At 34.8% G+C, this 17,508-nt stretch overlaps 1 protein-coding gene across 10 annotated transcripts in view; it reads left to right on the top strand.

Annotated features, from left to right (window-relative positions):
• The window catches only part of RHOBTB3 (Rho related BTB domain containing 3), a 67,038-nt gene extending 49,765 nt beyond the window's left edge, over positions 1-17,273 (top strand). For 4 of the 10 annotated variants that reach the window (XM_026083483.1, XM_026083487.1, XM_026083486.1 and 1 more), the window contains 6 exons: positions 1,674-1,785; positions 5,226-5,399; positions 6,747-6,913; positions 8,736-8,832; positions 12,830-12,941; positions 16,539-17,273. In XM_026083483.1, coding sequence (XP_025939268.1) covers positions 1,674-1,785; positions 5,226-5,399; positions 6,747-6,913; positions 8,736-8,832; positions 12,830-12,941; positions 16,539-16,587 — 711 coding nt within the window. In that variant the 3' untranslated portion in view covers positions 16,588-17,273. Of the gene's footprint in view, positions 1-1,673; positions 1,786-5,225; positions 5,400-6,746; positions 6,914-8,735; positions 8,833-12,829 lie in introns of those variants that run through there. The other 6 variants (XM_026083482.1, XM_026083481.1, XM_026083479.1 and 3 more) reach the window with 5 other exon arrangements.
• The last annotated feature ends 235 nt before the right edge of the window (positions 17,274-17,508 follow it).

Raw genomic sequence — 17,508 nt, 5'->3', positions numbered from 1 at the left:
TTCAGTATTAGTTAAGTTCTTAGAAAATTCTTTTGTAGACATTGTTTCCTTGTTGGTCTTTGTTTTAACCTTATTTTGGTTTACATAGTCTTTTATTTTTTAATGGGATGCACATATGCATTTACAAAATAGAAAGACATAGATGGTGATCTAATGTGCAGAATTAATATAACCAGTAAAAAGCACATAAGTAGGTCCCTTAAATGGATTACTTATATTTCCTGCTTTGCACATTGTCTGACAATATGATTATGTTTTCCTAATTCTCATGTAATAGAGGCTGCCCAGGAAAGCTTTACTGTCCTGGATATATGCCCAAAAGCCTTGCTTCTGCAGTAGCTTGGAAGAGATGGTTTCTCTTATAAATGTTGTGATATGGGAATCAATCTATTGGCTAACATATTCAATTCAGAAAATGACTTCACAATAAAATGTAATTTATGTCACATTATGTTAATAGTTACATAGTAGAATTAGTTTAAACAGCTATTTAGAGATAGAATTACAATCCCTGCTACTGCTGAGATTGTACAAAGTCTTTCTGTCAGTTTAAATGGGAAATAGTCTGGGCCTGTCTTGACATAACATAAAGAAGAAAAGTTACTTAGCTGTTTTAAGCTTCTGATCTTTCAATTGTAGGCTTCCTAGTCCTAAGTGCCCAAAACTAAAAGTTCAAAAGATCGGATTTAAAAAGGCCTGAAAACTTAAGATAGTAAGTCTGAGGGTTTTTTTCCTTTGGGTTTTCATCATGTCTTCAGCATACATTTATTTCACATTTAAAGGTTTTTCTTCAAAGGCATGAGAACTAGAAATGAATTGTGATTTTTCTTGGTAAAGTTCATTACATAAAAAATATTTTTAGTGTTTAATTTAAGATTTAATTCAACCTCATCTGGGTTTCACTTACCATAATCTAGCAACATGATTTTGATATTGTTATATTTAGGTGCAGAATGGTAGTTTTAAATTCCATTCTAAATTAAGAAAAAATTGGAAAAAAAGTAACTGAAAATATTAGGTTTTGAGGATCCCGATTCTAGCATGCCCACATTGTTAGAAGTCAATAGTTAGGCCTGTGAATTCCATCTGCCTTTGTGGCAAGCAATCTCAGGGCTTGTCTAGTAAGAAACATGACTTCTTGGCTGCCTTGAATCAGTATGCAGCATTGCTATGGAGGGAATGTGTGGCCACGGTATGGGCAGCTCTGGCACACTGCAGAAAGGTGTGTGCTTAGATCTGCACAACACAAACATGGACATAAGTGCTCTTCCTGCAGTGCCTCAAAGCTTGTGTTATTACAAGTATGTGTCCAAACAGTGTATATATGAATGATGCTTGGACTTGAACAAATTTGTAATGCTGCGTAAACCTGCCCAGAGATAGCAGATGGAAGAATTTGTAATAGGTCAAAGAATATCATGACAAGGCTCAGAATGTGTGGGTGTAGCAGACATGCTTTGGATCTCTTACACCATGAAAAACAGGAAAAGAAATGTTAAAAATCATTTCAGAATTATATGCATGAGAGATGTGGTTGAGTAGCATTAGCAAAAGAACGTAAAGTGCAAAGTGAAAGGCTGTTGTTTAGTTTCCCCATATAAATAATATCTAGTAGTCATTTATCCTGTGAGCAACTCTACATGACAGTATTTTATTAATAATTTATTTTGCAGCTCAACAATTTAAAGGACTGCAGATCTCACCAGATAAAACAATTGTGTAATACTTCTCTCAGGCTTTTCTTTAATACACCTRTGCTAGCTGATGTCATCTTCAAAATACAAGGTACAGTACATCTGTTTTTGTTGCTATGGATGCATCTGTGTATCCAACATTTATCGTCTCTGTAAGAAAGTGGAAAATGGAGCTGATTGTATTTTCTGTTGCATCTGCATTAAAGTCAGCATTAAGAAAATGTGTATATTTATTTATCATTGTGAAAACCAGTTATTTGCTTAGAGATAATACTGGTCTGTACTGATACTTTAGAGCTGTGTCCACTTGCAACACAGTTTATCAGGCCTGAGCCTCTACAAATGACATCTGCCTTTAGGGTAGACTTTGTGTCTCTGTAATTCATGCATACTTCTGATTAGTAAAGCGATGCATCTAGTGCAGAAAATGCTGTTGCAACATTATAGCAACAGTGTAGCAAAGCTAAATGAGAGATGACATAATAGAGGATGGATGGTCTTTTTATTTATTTTTTTACTCACTCACATTCTCATGTCTACATATGCACAAGCATCCAGATGTGTGCAGGTGGTCTGTCCACTTTTCAGGCTCTAAGACGCATGTGTTCAGGTGGTGTGGTCTAGTTTCCTTGCAGTGACAAGACAAGGAATGCTGGCAATTTTCTTCTGAACACATTTCCCGTATACTTTAATTGGTTCTGGCTTTGGATGTGCCTTTCCGTACCCTTTAAGAAGCTGACAGTGATTCATTTCCCAAGTCTGTGTCTTTAGGATTTATTCATTGTCCTTTTTCTCTTAACCTGGGCATCCTTAGAAATGCACTTAGATGTGCTGGGATTTTGATGACCTGCTAGTTTGGGGCCATCAACACATACCAGTTTTTATTGCCTTGCTTCTGATGTTTCCATGCCTAAACATTTGCATATCAATCTTAACATTTCTATTACAGTTCTCTACAGTACAGCACTCCACAATTGCCTTATGACAGATGACTCCTTATGAAAGCAGCCTTCATCCTTGTGAATGCCTACTGCTTAATACTATACATGTGAAAACAAACATTTAAAATGTTTTTAAAAAATCTGTTGAGAGACAATACTAAGTATATATTCCTCTTCATAGCTAGGAGCAAAATGTATATTAAAGTGATTTTTGGGGAGCAGAGGCTAACTTCCCTTACTTATTTGCTTTTTACTTGAAATCCTTTTGCTTTTGTTGAGGAAATTCTAAATTGGAGAGATACAGCCAAGATTCACTTTCTTCATTCCATTGAAATAGCCTGGAGGATCTAGCCTGCTGCACAGTTAGTATAATACTAGTGTCTTTAGGATAATTCTACCTTGTTAACTTAGAGAGGTTGTTGGTGGAGTTTCATAAATCTGCTTACAAAGACTGCTAAGTACTCCTTGGAAAAAGTACAGGAAGGAACCACACAAATGAAACTATTTGTTGTTCTGTTTTTGTCTGTAAAGAATGTACCAATATACTAGAGTATCGTGGATGAATTTGCTGGAAATTAAATGCATTCACCCTTAAAAATAAAAAGAGAGATAGAAAAACAGCACTGCATGCTTTGTGAGAATAAGAATGAGATGGTTTTTAAATGCTAATGTTTTTCTTGATTTGTACACACCCAGCCTCCATGCAGAAATGGTCTTTTAGGATTAGACAATTGTTTAATTATTTTCAGCTTTAAATCTCAGAGCCAAATATGAAGCATTAATCCCTCAAAAATAAGCACATGGGGACAAGCAGATTCTTTCTAGATGTTCTGTTTAATATGCAGGAAAAACAAAAAGACCTTTGAAAAAGAGAACAAAGTATACTAAGGCTGAGTTTGATGACATAAACAATTCAGCTCAGTGTCCCATTCTTGAGAGAGGCTTTGTGGGAAGTTGATGAAATTGTAGCACCRCTATATATTTTATAGAAAAAAATTACTGTTTTATGAGTTGACATTTATTTAAAAAAAAATTATGCTTATCCCCTCACAATGTTGACTGATTTTTTTTTAATGCTTGATAATTCTCCTAAGCTTTTTTTCCWACTTCATCTATCACAATAATAATTGTAATAATTGAATAATAACTAAGACAAATTAAAGACTTTAGTCTTGATCTGGCAAATATATTTTAAAGTCTGTGCCTAATTCCTCAAATACTGGGAGTTCCTTTGATTTTCTAACCTACAAAAGTATTCATGTACCATTAAAAATGGGAGCCCATTAAGTTTGTGTAAAGACTCATAATGGGGTTGAACCTCCTAATTAGTAGGTGAATATACAATTGCATGCAGATACAAAAATGCATACCTATTTTATATAAAATCTGTACTGCAGTGTTCATATTACATATATATAAATATACATAAAACTATTTACATGTGTTTTCTCTATATAGAAATATATAAATTTTGTATGCAACATAGACAAATTGAAAGTAGAAGCAAAAATGAATAGAAATGGAACAAAAATGAAAAAGTGACAGATGCCTTCAAGGAATTAGCTGGGTGGCAGGGATGTGGTTGAGGAGGAAATTAAGACTGGAATTTATATCTAGGTATATATAGTATCTTATATGTCAGTTGATCTATTTATTATAATTTTTATAATTTTTTATGTTTGGCCGTAAGTTCTCATTCTGTCTTTAGTTGCTGTTCTGTCTGATGTTGGTTTGGCAGTTTCTTGTATATAGGATTGGGTTATTGAGTTCATCTGAACTCTGCAGAAGTCCATGTGAGCTCAGAGAGTCAGGACTGGCATCTTAGATTGTAAATGTTTTTGTGAAAGGACTGTAAGATATCTACTACACTGGACTGTTAATAGGTCTTCGAAGTGCTGTAGTAAAATAAATGATTTCCTTGTAAATATTACAAAATGGAATAATTTCTGGAATAGTGTATTATTTGTAAGAGAACATCAAGAAATTCCTTTTGGTTAAAATACGTAAGGTAATTCAGATAAATACTACTGACTTAATGATTTAGTGGAATTTCATCTGTGAAAATTTGCCTTTCTCTATTTTCTGTGGTTACAGGGACATCTGATTTCTAGAACACTGCTCACGTTCATTACCATTGGGATCACTAATGAACATGAATAATTCATATGCATAAGCATTTACAAAATTGTGTATTTATACTGGACCAGAGGTTGAGTTAGTGTAAACTGCTGTAATTCCAATACTGTCAGATGTTATGCTAGTTGAAGGCCTGTTTCTGTCTGATAGAAGTTTACCCTATTTGGAACACTTGCTGTTGGGAGCAGGATGTAGTAATAAATTTGGTATTTCTTTTTAAGGTCTAATCTGTTAATGTGCTGTTTTTGTTTGCTGGTGGCTACTGTATGTATGTAAACATTGACTAGTATAAAGTGAATGCCTTATTAATTATCTATTTGATATTTTTATTTCAAACACTTTATAAAATTATTTTTAATCATGCTCAGTGATGTGTAAGACTTAAATGAACCTTAATATTAAAATCTTACCATGTATATAAGCTTACCTTAAACTTTTGTCGCAAATCTTGCAGGTGCAACTGTACCAGCCCACAGAGCAGTTCTGGTAGCTCGCTGTGAGGTAATGGCAGCTATGTTTAATGGTAACTATCTAGAAGCAAATAATATTCTGGTTCCAGTGTATGGGGTTTCCAAAGACACTTTCATCTCCTTTCTAGAGTATCTCTATACCGACTCCTGTTGTCCAGGTAAGCAAATTTAAAAATACACGTGTATCTGTTGCACATTTTTCCCACATTGGGGTATGGAGAATGAAGGGATAGAGACCAAAGTAGCAGCATCTTTTAGTTTCCCTTCTTTTCTTGTCCCCTGATAAGTATTCATCTTTTGTGTAAAATGTGATAATACAGAACTTCTCCCAGTGCACATTTGTGGAAATATTTTCGATTAAAGATCTGGTATAATCTGAAAATATATGTTGAAAGCATTTAATTCTTTGAAGCATGCCAATATTTTCCTGTATAATCTGCCTCAGGAAAGAGAACTTTTTGTATTTTACAAATAAAAAATTTCTATTATTCAAGTAAAATCAATAAGCAGCCAGTACAAATATCACTAATAAAATACTGTAGTTATCTTCTGCTTACATAGTAAGACTCTAAAAGATGTGTAATTTCATTTCTGGTCCATTCTGTATTCTGGAATTCTCTTTCCACAAGAGAAAGAATATCTCTTTCTAATCTTAATTCTAGGTTTTATTTCAAAATTGTCATTTTGCTTGGCATATATTTTGTTAAGTATAATATAAATAAGCTTAAATTGCAAAAATACTTTATTTATATAAATGGATATCTTATTTATATATAAAACCAGAAAAATTATATAAACTAAAGTATTTGGCAAGAATATTTGAGCTAAAATATTCTTAGTTTCTTAACCATTGTTGTTTTTAGTGAGAAAAGTATCTAAGTACTAAATCTGAAATCTTATTTTGATTCAGATAATTTTCCTTTTATAGAATGAATGGTGGAATGATACATATTTTTGCTTTTGTTTTCTTTTTTTTTAAATAGTTTTACCTTGCTCTTAGGTTTTTCATGTTTCCTTTTTTAAATCTTTCTAACATTTCCTTTTCATTAGTTTAAATACGCAAACAATATATCACGTTTTTTAAAAAATATTGTTACTCTATTCCTCTTAGGTTTTATTATTCTATTTTCTTTTACATATTTTATAGAGGTTTCTTTTTTGAAAAAAAAGTTAGAAAGCTAAATCCTTTTATTAATTATCACTCCCTTTAAATAGACCAGCAGCATTTGACTTAGCATCCTTAAGATATATATGACTATGTAGTCAATAGACTACAATGTATTACACTTGCCTTCTAAAAAGTCACTAACTACTCTTTTCCTGTAAATTAAATAGTTTATCTGTTAAAGTGATGTAGCAAACACTAATAATAATGAAAAATAAAAGGAGGCGATCAACAGCAGTTTGATTTTTTTTATACATTGTTAGAAGTTTCTATGAAAAGTGGCTTTCATCATCTTGTCAAAAAAGTAAAATAAATATAATTTATGGTTTTTGTTTTTCAGCTAGTATTCTCCAAGCTATGTCTCTCTTGATTTGTGCTGAGATGTACCAAGTAACGAGACTCCAACATATTTGTGAGCTTTATATTATCACGCAGCTTCAGAGTATGCCTAGTAGAGAATTGGCATCTACAAGACTCAGTATTGTTAGCTTGCTCAGAAAAGCTAARGTACATATTTTTTTACATTACATAGGACTATATATGTTGATTCTAAATAATAGAGGGTTTTTTGTTTTTAGAACATAAGATTTTTAAGATCTTAATTCAAATTTCAAGGACAAACATTGGTATATTATCTGTTGATTAAAGATTTCAGGTGTCACAAGGGTGGTTAAAATCCATATTTTAACCTGATGAGACTTTTGCAGCCTTTCATTTCTTTAAGAAGTAAAAACTTTATTGTAGGATATGCAGTCATAGCATATTCTGTCTGATTTTGTTCATCAAAGAGACACTAGAGTAATTCAGCTTAATCATAACTTTTGTCAGAGAAGATGTGTTGCGGGCAACTGAAGGTGCACTACTTCCTCTTTTAGTCAAGAAGAAAACTGTGTTATGTAAGGTGGCAGAGAAGGTCTGGATTGAATAGAAAATAGAGTGAAATATATAAAAAAGCAGTTACAAAAAGATTAGAGGCTGAAAAAAGACAGAGAGAAAATAAAGACAGATTTGGAAAAAGAGAAGAGAATAAAAACTGGAATAATGTTTGCAAGTCTTAAAAAGGATAGTATCTTAAAGAAAGAGAATGAAAGAGAAAAACCAACATGCCATGCCCATAAAAAGGGAATAAAACAATTCAAAATTATTGTATGTTGGGAAATGCCTTACTTAATAAACCAAGTGTTAATTTATAGTAACAGATTTTTTTTATTCTTAAATTTGAACCCAATTCTGAAATTTTTTGATTGGTAAAGTAAGCAAAATAGCTGGTATCTCCCTGTTTCTGAGTCTTCACAGGAGATAGAACACAAGTTTAAATACTTACTGGGTTTTTCTCTTTGTAAATGCCTATAATGATTAGAATGTCATTTGTAATACAATGCAGGTTTTTTAAGATGTTCCTTTATTTCAGTAAATGTGTAGACATTCCCATCATCTTTCCTTCACTGGCAACACCATATAATTTCTAACCAAATTTTTAACTGTGAATATCATTGAGTTTTGTTTACTGCTGTTTCGAAATCTACCTTGAGCTAAATAACTCAAACGTAACATGGATGCATACTAAAGCTTTCAAACAATTGCTGCCTAGCTATGTAGGGTACCACAGTGTTTCAGTTACCATATTTCATGGACTCAAATTCCCCAGGTGTGTAAAAGCTTTACACAACATTAATACCATAAGGTTGAGAGAGGACTGAGTAGTGCAGAACCTAATTCATGCCTAATACTAATCAGGATCCAAAATCCAAAACTGAGTGTACTGTCTGACCTGTGGGGGTCCTGAAAGACTCCTGCCAGTATTAAGCTTTTTACAAAAATACAATCCTGGCTGCCACTTTCCTTTAAAATGCATGAAAAGTACTCATAAAATAAGATACCCAGAGTGTCTTTTGTGCCCAAGAGAGTTCAAACCACGGTAGCTCTGAGAATACAAAGCTCACCGAGACAGAGAGGAGGAAGGGAACACTCCTCATCTTTCTTTTCCTGAATTTCTGCTACTGTGCAGAAGCAAAGTATATCCAAGATTCATGGGACCGAAAGGAGACGTAGGGAAAAGCAAGAATCTGTAGCACAGGGGTTAGGGCACACAGCTGGGGGAGGGGAGTTTTAGAATTCACTCATGAGTCTGCATCTGTTTACATATTTCCTTCAGTGACTTTTTCTTCTTTATCTCCTACTGTGAAAACTTTATTTAATAAACTACTGTGTTGACAGTTGTAATCCAAAATAATGTATTTTGGCATGTAAGCTGTGTTAATTTTTTTTCTCTCCTACTTTTAGACCTGATAGTATTCAAATGTTGTTTGTATTTCCTTTCTTCTTGCAGTTTCACAATTCTGATTGCCTTTCAACTTGGCTTCTTCATTTTATTGCCACTAACTACCTCATCTTCAGTCAAAAGCCTGAATTTCAAGATCTTTCAGGTAGTTTATCAGTTATTTTTTTAAAAATAAATGTTTTTCAGTTCTGCTTAGATTAGAAATGAAATACCAAATAATGCTACTTCTGCATGAGGAAATGAGTAAGAATTTTTTAGGATATACAGTCTAATCCAATCCAAAGTCATTCTGAGCCAGATGGTGCACCAGCCTACTGTGGGACTAGCATATGACACATAGAAGAATAACATAGCTAGTGCTGCATCCACTTGTCTTTTGGTTCCTATGCTGATGACTAGGTTCCCACCCATTACTGAATTGGCTAGGGCAGTTTGCCTATCATATTTCAAATCTTCCATACCTTTAACTATATAACTTTTGTTTGATTTATACCTTTGACTCAAGATAATGAGTTACTTCCATTAGCTTCTGCTTAAGGTATTTTTTTAGGAAGAAGGTAGGTTTCTTGTGGTATTCTCCAGCAGATCTTAGGAAATCAAGTAACTGACTGATGTCCATTCAAGTAAATAAATCCAAGTTGTTCCAGGGAATTGATGTTTATTTTCCAAAAGAGAGTATATTTGTTTCCTGATGTGTAATTCTAGAATGTTTTGCCCGCTGTCTGTGAGGGAATGTCTGTTCAGCACTCTGATGAAGGTGATCTCAATGGATGTGTCACTTCTGTCTGGAGATAGTATTCAGACTATTGGTACAGGACCAGTGTCTTCAGAATGGAATTTTCTTATCAGTGGGCTGATTCAGTCCAAAATATGTTAAAGGTCCTCTTTCCTTATTTGCAAGGCTCACATATGCATGGGATGACAGATGACTTTGCGATTGTTTGTTATGAACAAAAAAAGGAGAGCTAGGTCTTCTTTGCTTTGTTTGGGACATAGGGCAATTCCAATGTTATCTGCCTTTCAGTGGTCCATCTGCCCAGATTCTGAAATGCCCTTTTATAAATGAGAGCTGGACTGCAAATCTGGATTACAAATGAGAGATCAGAAAACTTGTGCTGATGGATGTCAGCTACAAGTGGGTTCAGTTCATGTAGGACTTGGTTTGCTTCACTTCCTTGTTGGCTCAGATGGTGGACTATGTTTGAAAATACTCTTTGGTAACTTACTTCCTTCAAGACTTTGGTCTCAACCATCCTGAGGTTCTGTCTTGAAGCTGAAGGAATCAGATCTTTCAGTTTGGTAAAGGTTCAGGTGGCAGCTGTCTCTGTCTTCCAGTTGGGGGATATGGGACCAGAGACTCAAAGGCTTATAGATTGCTGCAGGTCTTGATCTAGGCACAGCTACTTACTCATTTTGCAATTCCCCAGTAGGATATCAATTTTGTGCTGTTTTTTTCATGGGATTCTCTCTCTTTAAAACTTTCATTCATGCTCCTGTCTCCTCTTGTCTGGAAAGGTGGCATCACTTCCATCAGAACAGTATGTGAGATTCAGGCTTTCATAGGTAACCTCTAATGTATTCTGTGTTCTTCAAGGACAGTGCATCTCTTCATGCTCACCTTAAATTTGTATCTTGGTGGTGCCAGATCTCTGTCAGGCAGGAGATTAATCTTTAGGTAGTCTTCCTAAAGCCTTTTATTTTTAGGGCTGGAACTGCTTCACAGTATCAGCAGCAGAAGGAGCTCTTATTTTCTTATTGCAGTTTCAGACCTTTTAAGAAGTTTGTTTCTTAAGCTGTTTGTTTCTACTGTGAAAAGTTCTAAGAGCTCTTTTCTCTCCATACTGCAGTTATCCAGATGGATATCAGGTTGCATATGAACCTGTATCAGAAACATCACTTTCATAGTTTTGTAAATGTTCAGAATGTGTTCTAACAGAGCCCAGGTGACCTAAGGGATGAGTTGTACAATATTTCCATACTGAATATTTGCTGTGTGATCACTGGGAGTTTCCTCCAGGCTTTCAACATTTCTGAAGCACCCAGGGCTGGTGCAGAGTGGTACTACAGTTGTTGGTTGTTTGACAAAGTTTTTTAAATCTCCACCAGGCGCCTGTTACCAGAGTAACTGTTTGGAATCAGCCACTGGTAGAAAGCATTTGTGGATTCACTCAAAGAAAAAGGGTACCTTCCCAGTAATTGGTATTCTTTGAGATGTGCTATCCACATGCTTGTTAGTCTGCCCTTTTCTTTTCTCTGATTCTCTTCCAGATGATTCTTCGCTGAGAGGTAGACATGCTCTGTATCATAGACCTTGCACTGGCAAGATGGGGGGAAGCAATAAAAGTGCATACGTAAATATGTGTACGTCAGGGAAAAAAATTCTCTTCTGCTTTGTCAGGATGCAGATATTCTCACAATTAGAATTCAGATGCAGAGTATACTTCTCAGAGAATCACAGAATCACAGAATGGTTGAGGTTGGAAGGGACCTCTGGAGATCATCTAGTCCAACCCCCCTGCTCAAGCAGCGTCACCTAGAGCACATTGCACAGGATCACATCCAGACAGGTTTTGAATATCTTCAGAGAAGGAGACTCCACAACCTCTCTGGGCAACCTGTTCCAGTGCTCTGTCACCCTCACAGTGAAGAAGTTTTTCCTCATGTTCAGATGGAACTGTCTGTGTTTCAGTTTGTGCCCGTTGCCTCGTGTCCTGTCGCTGGGCACCACTGAAAAGAGTCTGGTCCCATCCTCTCGACACCCTCCCTTCAGATACTTGTACACATTGATAAGATCTCCTCTCAGCCTTCTCTTCTCCAAGCTAAACAGGCCCAGCTCTCTCAGCCTTTCCTCATAAGAGAGATGCTCCAGTCCCCTAATCATCTTTGTAGCCCTTTGCTGGACTTGCTCCAGTAGCGCCATGTCTCTCTTGTACTGGGGAGCCCAGAAGTGGACACAGCACTCCAGATGTGGCCTCACCAAGGCTGAGTAGAGGGGGAGGATCACCTCCCTCGACCTGCTGGCAACACTCTTCCTGATGCACCCCAGGAGACCATTGGCCTTCTTRGCCACAAGGGCACRTTGCTGCCTCATGGTTAACTTCATGTCCACCAGCACTCCCAGGTCCTTCTCAGCAGAGCTGCTTTCCAGCAGGTCGACCCCCAACCTGTACTGGTGCATGGGGTTATTCCTCCCTAGGTGCAGAACTCTGCACTTGCCTTTGTTGAACTTCATGAGGTTCCTCTCCACAACCACACAGCAACTATTGGTAGGTGATCTTACTTTTTTCATTAAAAAGAATGTTTATTCTTCATTTCCGTTATCTTAAGCTTCAAGAAGAACAATGATACATGAGGTAGGTGATTTCTACAGTTAGTTTCTTAAAGTTAAAATCTTCAAGTGCAACTCTGCAATTCGCATAAAACAAATGAAATAGCCTGCCTGTTGCCAGTTATTAATGGGAGTGGCCCGTCTTCAGCATTTCTCAAGCTACAGGTCTCTCTCCTGCCCTTTAGTCTCTGTTCCAGTTGGTCTGAATCTCTAAAAAGACTGGGCCATTGATGCTGCAGASTGATTCAGAAAAGGCTGGGATATAGGGATGAAAAAGCATATTTTTATAGAGTCAAATCGAATTCACCTAAACAATATGACTTAAAATTCTGTTATATTCTTATTTTATCAGAGACAAAAACATGGAATCAAAAGTCAAAAATCATACTAAATTCTTAATTACCCTCTTCACCTTGCTTTTTGTAATGATCTTGAGACAAACCTTTGACACAGAGATTGAACTGCATTCCTTGGTAGTGTTGCAACGTAGAAAAGCTCTCACTGTTGATTTCCTAGTTATCTGTTGTGGATAGAGAACATGCACCTCTAGGATGATCTCTTTGCTCTCTTTAATGTGTGTTGTATTCATTTTAAAAAGTAGCTTATAGCAAAGCTTAATAGCAAAGGAATATCATAAGTTTTCACATTGTGTATAAGAACTAGGCAAAATGGACCGCACTTGTCTTAACTTTACTTTTTTATTATTTTTATATCCTTAATATTTTTAAACCTATTTTAAAATATTTTTTCCAGCTTGTGTACTTGTGCCTGTATGTTTGTGTACTATGTTTAATTCATTTATTGCTTTCTTTAGTGGATGAGCGCAATTTTGTAGAGATGCACAGATGGCCCTCTGATATGTACCTGAAGCAGCTTGCCGATTACAGGAACTATATCCATTCTCAGAAATGCTATTGCACAGTAATGTAAGAAGACTGAACATACTCAAAGTACATCTCAACTGGGAAACTTCAGATTGAGAATTATCTAAAGTATAAAAATCATATCAAGAGCAAAAATAAATACTGAACACCGTATGCTATGCTGTAGTGCACTTACTAATATTCTTTGCTTTGATAATAAATCACTGTTTTTTCTTAAAGGGGTGAGAAATGAGGATGAGGATTTATTTCAAACATGAGGATTTCACATGATTAGGATTAAACCTAGTATGGGACTGTGGCATAACTGTCATCTGTTTCCCCTTTCAGTTTCTTTATTGCTTATTTTATTGGTCTTTATGGTTATTTTCAGCTTCTAAGATGTTGAAGACATGTTTTTTTTAAATCTTGTGTTTCGCCACAGTGGCAGTGCAAGAAAGCTGGGTAGCCCACTCATGAGCTCTTTGAATATCTCAGAATGCAAAAATTTACTACAACCTTTATTGGCTTGCAAAATTAAGGGTATGTTTAATAAACATTTGAGTAACTGTTCATTTTCTACTTCAGATGAAGCTTGTAGTTCTCATTAACAGGACTTTTACAGTCATATGAGCAGATATTCTTAACTCCAGCAAAATGCTTATGTGGCATCATCAYTATATTGTTTAGTGTTTCCCAATTATCTAAAAATGGAAATAATTTTTCCTCCCAGTAAATAGGATAAGGAATTCTCTTTTAATAACTTGTCAAACATCTTCGCTAGTGTGGGAATATTTTATGTCCTTGTATGTAAAAATTCAGAAAAAACTTAAGTCAGCTAAGAACATATCTATTCAGTACTGCTGGATATATGGAGGCACAGGAAAGTGGTCCACAGTTGTTCATATGTTTTGTGGGATAAAACTCCCTAGCCCTAGTGACTTTCTTCAGAAAAAGTTTGTCTCATAATCTGAAGTTTCCTCCAGTAGCTGATATCATAAGTGTTTCAAATAGATGTCATGGTCATGGAGGGAGGTGACCTTTCAGATAGGTATGCCAGTCCTATGAAGAACTCCAGCTATTGTAACATGACATTCAGCTTGACTCTCCTTGGTGGGCAGTTAGTATAAAATGAATTATCATAAAACATTCATAAGCTACTACATATTATGCAAATCTGATTATATTTTTCTGAATGTGTGGATTCTTTTCAGTTATAAGTAATAAATCTTGAATATTATGAATAGGATGATCCTTGTAGGCAGGTGTTGACAGTATTCCTTAGGTCAGAGGTCTAAATCATTCATTTAACTAGCCATTACATTATATGTATGTAATAATACTGATGAGGACAAAATGAACCCAACCTGCACATTAAGGTGTCTATCTAAGGACAGATACTCGCTGTAATTGAAACTCTTAACTGTCAGTCTTACTGTACTTTTATGTCAATTCTGTTTTGTCAGCTGCCTTTAATTTCATTTATGTAGTGTCTGAGCCTGGAAAGACACAGAAAAATACTGAAAAAATTACTTAGTATTTCTCCAAGAATCACAGCAGACCATCTCAAAAGTATCTGGAAACTATAGCTGTGAGGTGAAGATGAAACTGCAAATTGCTGGAACTGAATTTTTTTTGCATATAAAATTGTTTCTATATTTCAATAAAATTTCCTAGGTCAATTGTTCTTTTCAAATTCTTCACTAGAATCATAGGGATTTTCTTTTTTGGTGATATTTTGCAGAATCAAGATGGTATTTCCTTTCCTATTTTGGGACCAAAAAAAAAAAAAAGAGATTGTGACTCAACTGACTGTTGCAAGTTCAAAATTCTAAGGTTAGGTTTATATAAGAATAATGGTAATTGAATTCAATTTTTATTTCTAACTTGTCATCTGGAGTTTAAAATATGAGATACAGTTATCTGCATCTCACATATAGGGAGACTTAAATGTAGAGCATTAAGCTGCTTTTTCAGGATCACTAAAGAAAACTTAAGAAAAAAAATTAAGTAGAAAATTAAAATATATAGAACTTAAAGGTAAAAAAAAATATTTTCTAAGGCTATGATATTCATTACAGTAGAAATTAAAAGTTTTAAACATAAATTAACTGGATAGGTAAGAATAAAACTTAGAGTTTTTTGAAGCACAAGGCCATGGACAAAGATGAGCACACAACTAGAACCATAACTTGTATGGATACCTGATAGCATGCCTGGTCACAAGCTGTGCTTCTGTGAGTAGGCAGCTCTAATATTTAAGTTACGGTTTATATGCCTCATACTAACTTTTAGTATAAAAGTGATTACAAAAGTTATGTATGAATGTTGGTCTGTATTGCATGTAGTCCTAAATTTTTAATATTTTGAAACTTTACCCTATATGTTGTAGGTTTTTTGCTAGAAATTAGTCTGTTGCCAATAATTTAAGTATAGGTAAGATACAAAACAAAATACTATTTTTAACTTCACATAAATGTTTTATAAGCATTTAAAAAATAGGCTTAATGGAAATATCAACACTTTGTGCAGGGCAACGGAAATATTTTGATACTATGTATTTTAATCAATTGTTATAATCACAGGATTTATACAGAGAAGGCAGGCAATGTAAAAATATTTATTATTTATTCACAGATTTACTGTAACTTACTATTCAGACATTAAAATAGCTTTCCATCTTACCAGGTATCCTCATAGTGCCACCTGTATCAGGTGCAAATATGATACTCTTGCAAACATAGAATATATGTGATAAATTTATGAAAAATTTTTTCTCCATTCTTATTTTAAATGGTGTTTATCTGTAGAAATGTATTTATCTTAACGTATTTTTAAAATGAATACTTTAGCATTCAAAAACATAACTGAAAGTAGATCATGATGCTTGGTTAGTTACTGTTGGTAAATTTTGTTAATAGAATATCTTGTTTGCCTTTAGCAACCTACAGATCATGGATATTGAGGAATTAGAGCATTACCGAGTTTGGTATTTGTGACAAATTTTGTTTGTGTAATATGTTAAGACCTTTGCTAGGCTATGAAGTGAAAATTAGGAAGCAGCTGAAAAAATTATTCAAACAAGTAACTTTGAAGAAAAATAAAATATGTGAAGAGGAAAACTTACATATTAGTTCAGGAAACTGTTAATAACCTCTGCTTCTCTTTAAAATAAAATGTTAATGTTTTGATAAACAGTTTAATATATTATCCAGGGATCTAGTTTTCTAGTTTCTTAACTGCCAAAAGAGCTTTTTGTTGTGCAAGAATTAGGATTTGCCTGACSTCAAAGTGGAATCCAGAGAATCAGTGACTTTCTTAACTTGATAGGATTCAAACTTGCATTTCTTATATCCAGGTTTATACCCTGACTGTTAAGTGATAAGTTAATTGCTCTTCAACCTTTATGTTTCCAGGACTGCCATTTACACAAGAAAAAGCAGTGAAGGGAGCATGATTCTGGAACCTTTTGGGCCAATCAGAGGGAGATTCTTTCTTCTGAAAAATTTAATATATTTGATTGAGTATCTGTTGAGCCTTACTAGCAGAAACAGTCCTAAGAACAGGTCATGGAAAAAGGTTTTGTTCCTGTGGAAAGGATTCCCTCGAATCATGCTTGTTCTTCAATGCTCTCTCCCTTTCTGACTCCAGGTTTCTTTCCAGGCTTCTCAACCCAATGGCTGAGTTGAATCTTCAAATCACAAGACTGTAATCACATCCACTTTTCCTCCTGTAAAACATGCCTCATTTTCATATTAAGACCCAATCCCCTCTTTATTAGGCATGCTCAGAGTCAGCTTACCATCTACAGCCCTGGAGATGCCCTTGATTTCCCAGTTCCAAGCTACTGAGGCTTGCAGTTCTGAATATCTCTGGAAGCAGAACTCCTAGAACATGGGGAACTTTAAGGTCAAGGAAGACGGCAGCTGATGAATTTGGGTATTATCAGGTAGTAGCTAAGCAGCCTCTAGACAGTTTTGGATTATGGTTTTGGACAGACATTTGAGGGGATTTTAGATTTCCAGGTCCTTTATTAGAACTAACTCTCAAAATCTACTTTTATAGGATAATTAATAATTAAGATATTTAATAACAGATTGCACCATGTAATTTTTGCTGTATTTGATATACGTTAATGCTTGTCCCAAACTAGCACTGAGCTTTATATTGAAAGGCTAACAGAAAGCTTTCTGCATTAATAAAGTTTTCCACATGATTATTACAATTTCTCTGCTGTAGTCCTTTAGGTCTTGATGTATTTGATATGAAAAAATGTTTAGAAGGAAAAAACAGTTATTTTATTAGGTTTGTGTTGAAACTCAGCCTTTCATACATTTGTCTTTTAATATAGTCTGACAAAAGTTTACATGTTTTTAGATTTGGCAGTTAACATTTTGTTTAAAAAATAAACACTTGTTTCTAGTCAGTCTCATGTGATTATTTACCCACTTTGTTAGAAAATTTGAGTATTACGCTGCAATGTAGCTTATTAACTTATAATTTATTTACGAGGTGTGAGTGAGCAAAAAGTGTAAATAATTGCTTTTACTGCAATATTCCTCCAGGTCCTTTAATTAAGGCCCACTGAATCAGATGATGTATGCACATATAGGGAAGTAGTTTTGTTCTAGTA

This window comes from Apteryx rowi, unplaced genomic scaffold (assembly GCF_003343035.1).
Source record: "Apteryx rowi isolate R43461 unplaced genomic scaffold, aptRow1 scaffold_603, whole genome shotgun sequence".
In the NCBI taxonomy this organism is placed as follows: Eukaryota; Metazoa; Chordata; class Aves; order Apterygiformes; family Apterygidae; genus Apteryx; species Apteryx rowi.
The sequence above is the reverse complement of the archived record's forward strand: the minus strand, read 5'-3'. Positions and strand labels throughout refer to the sequence as shown.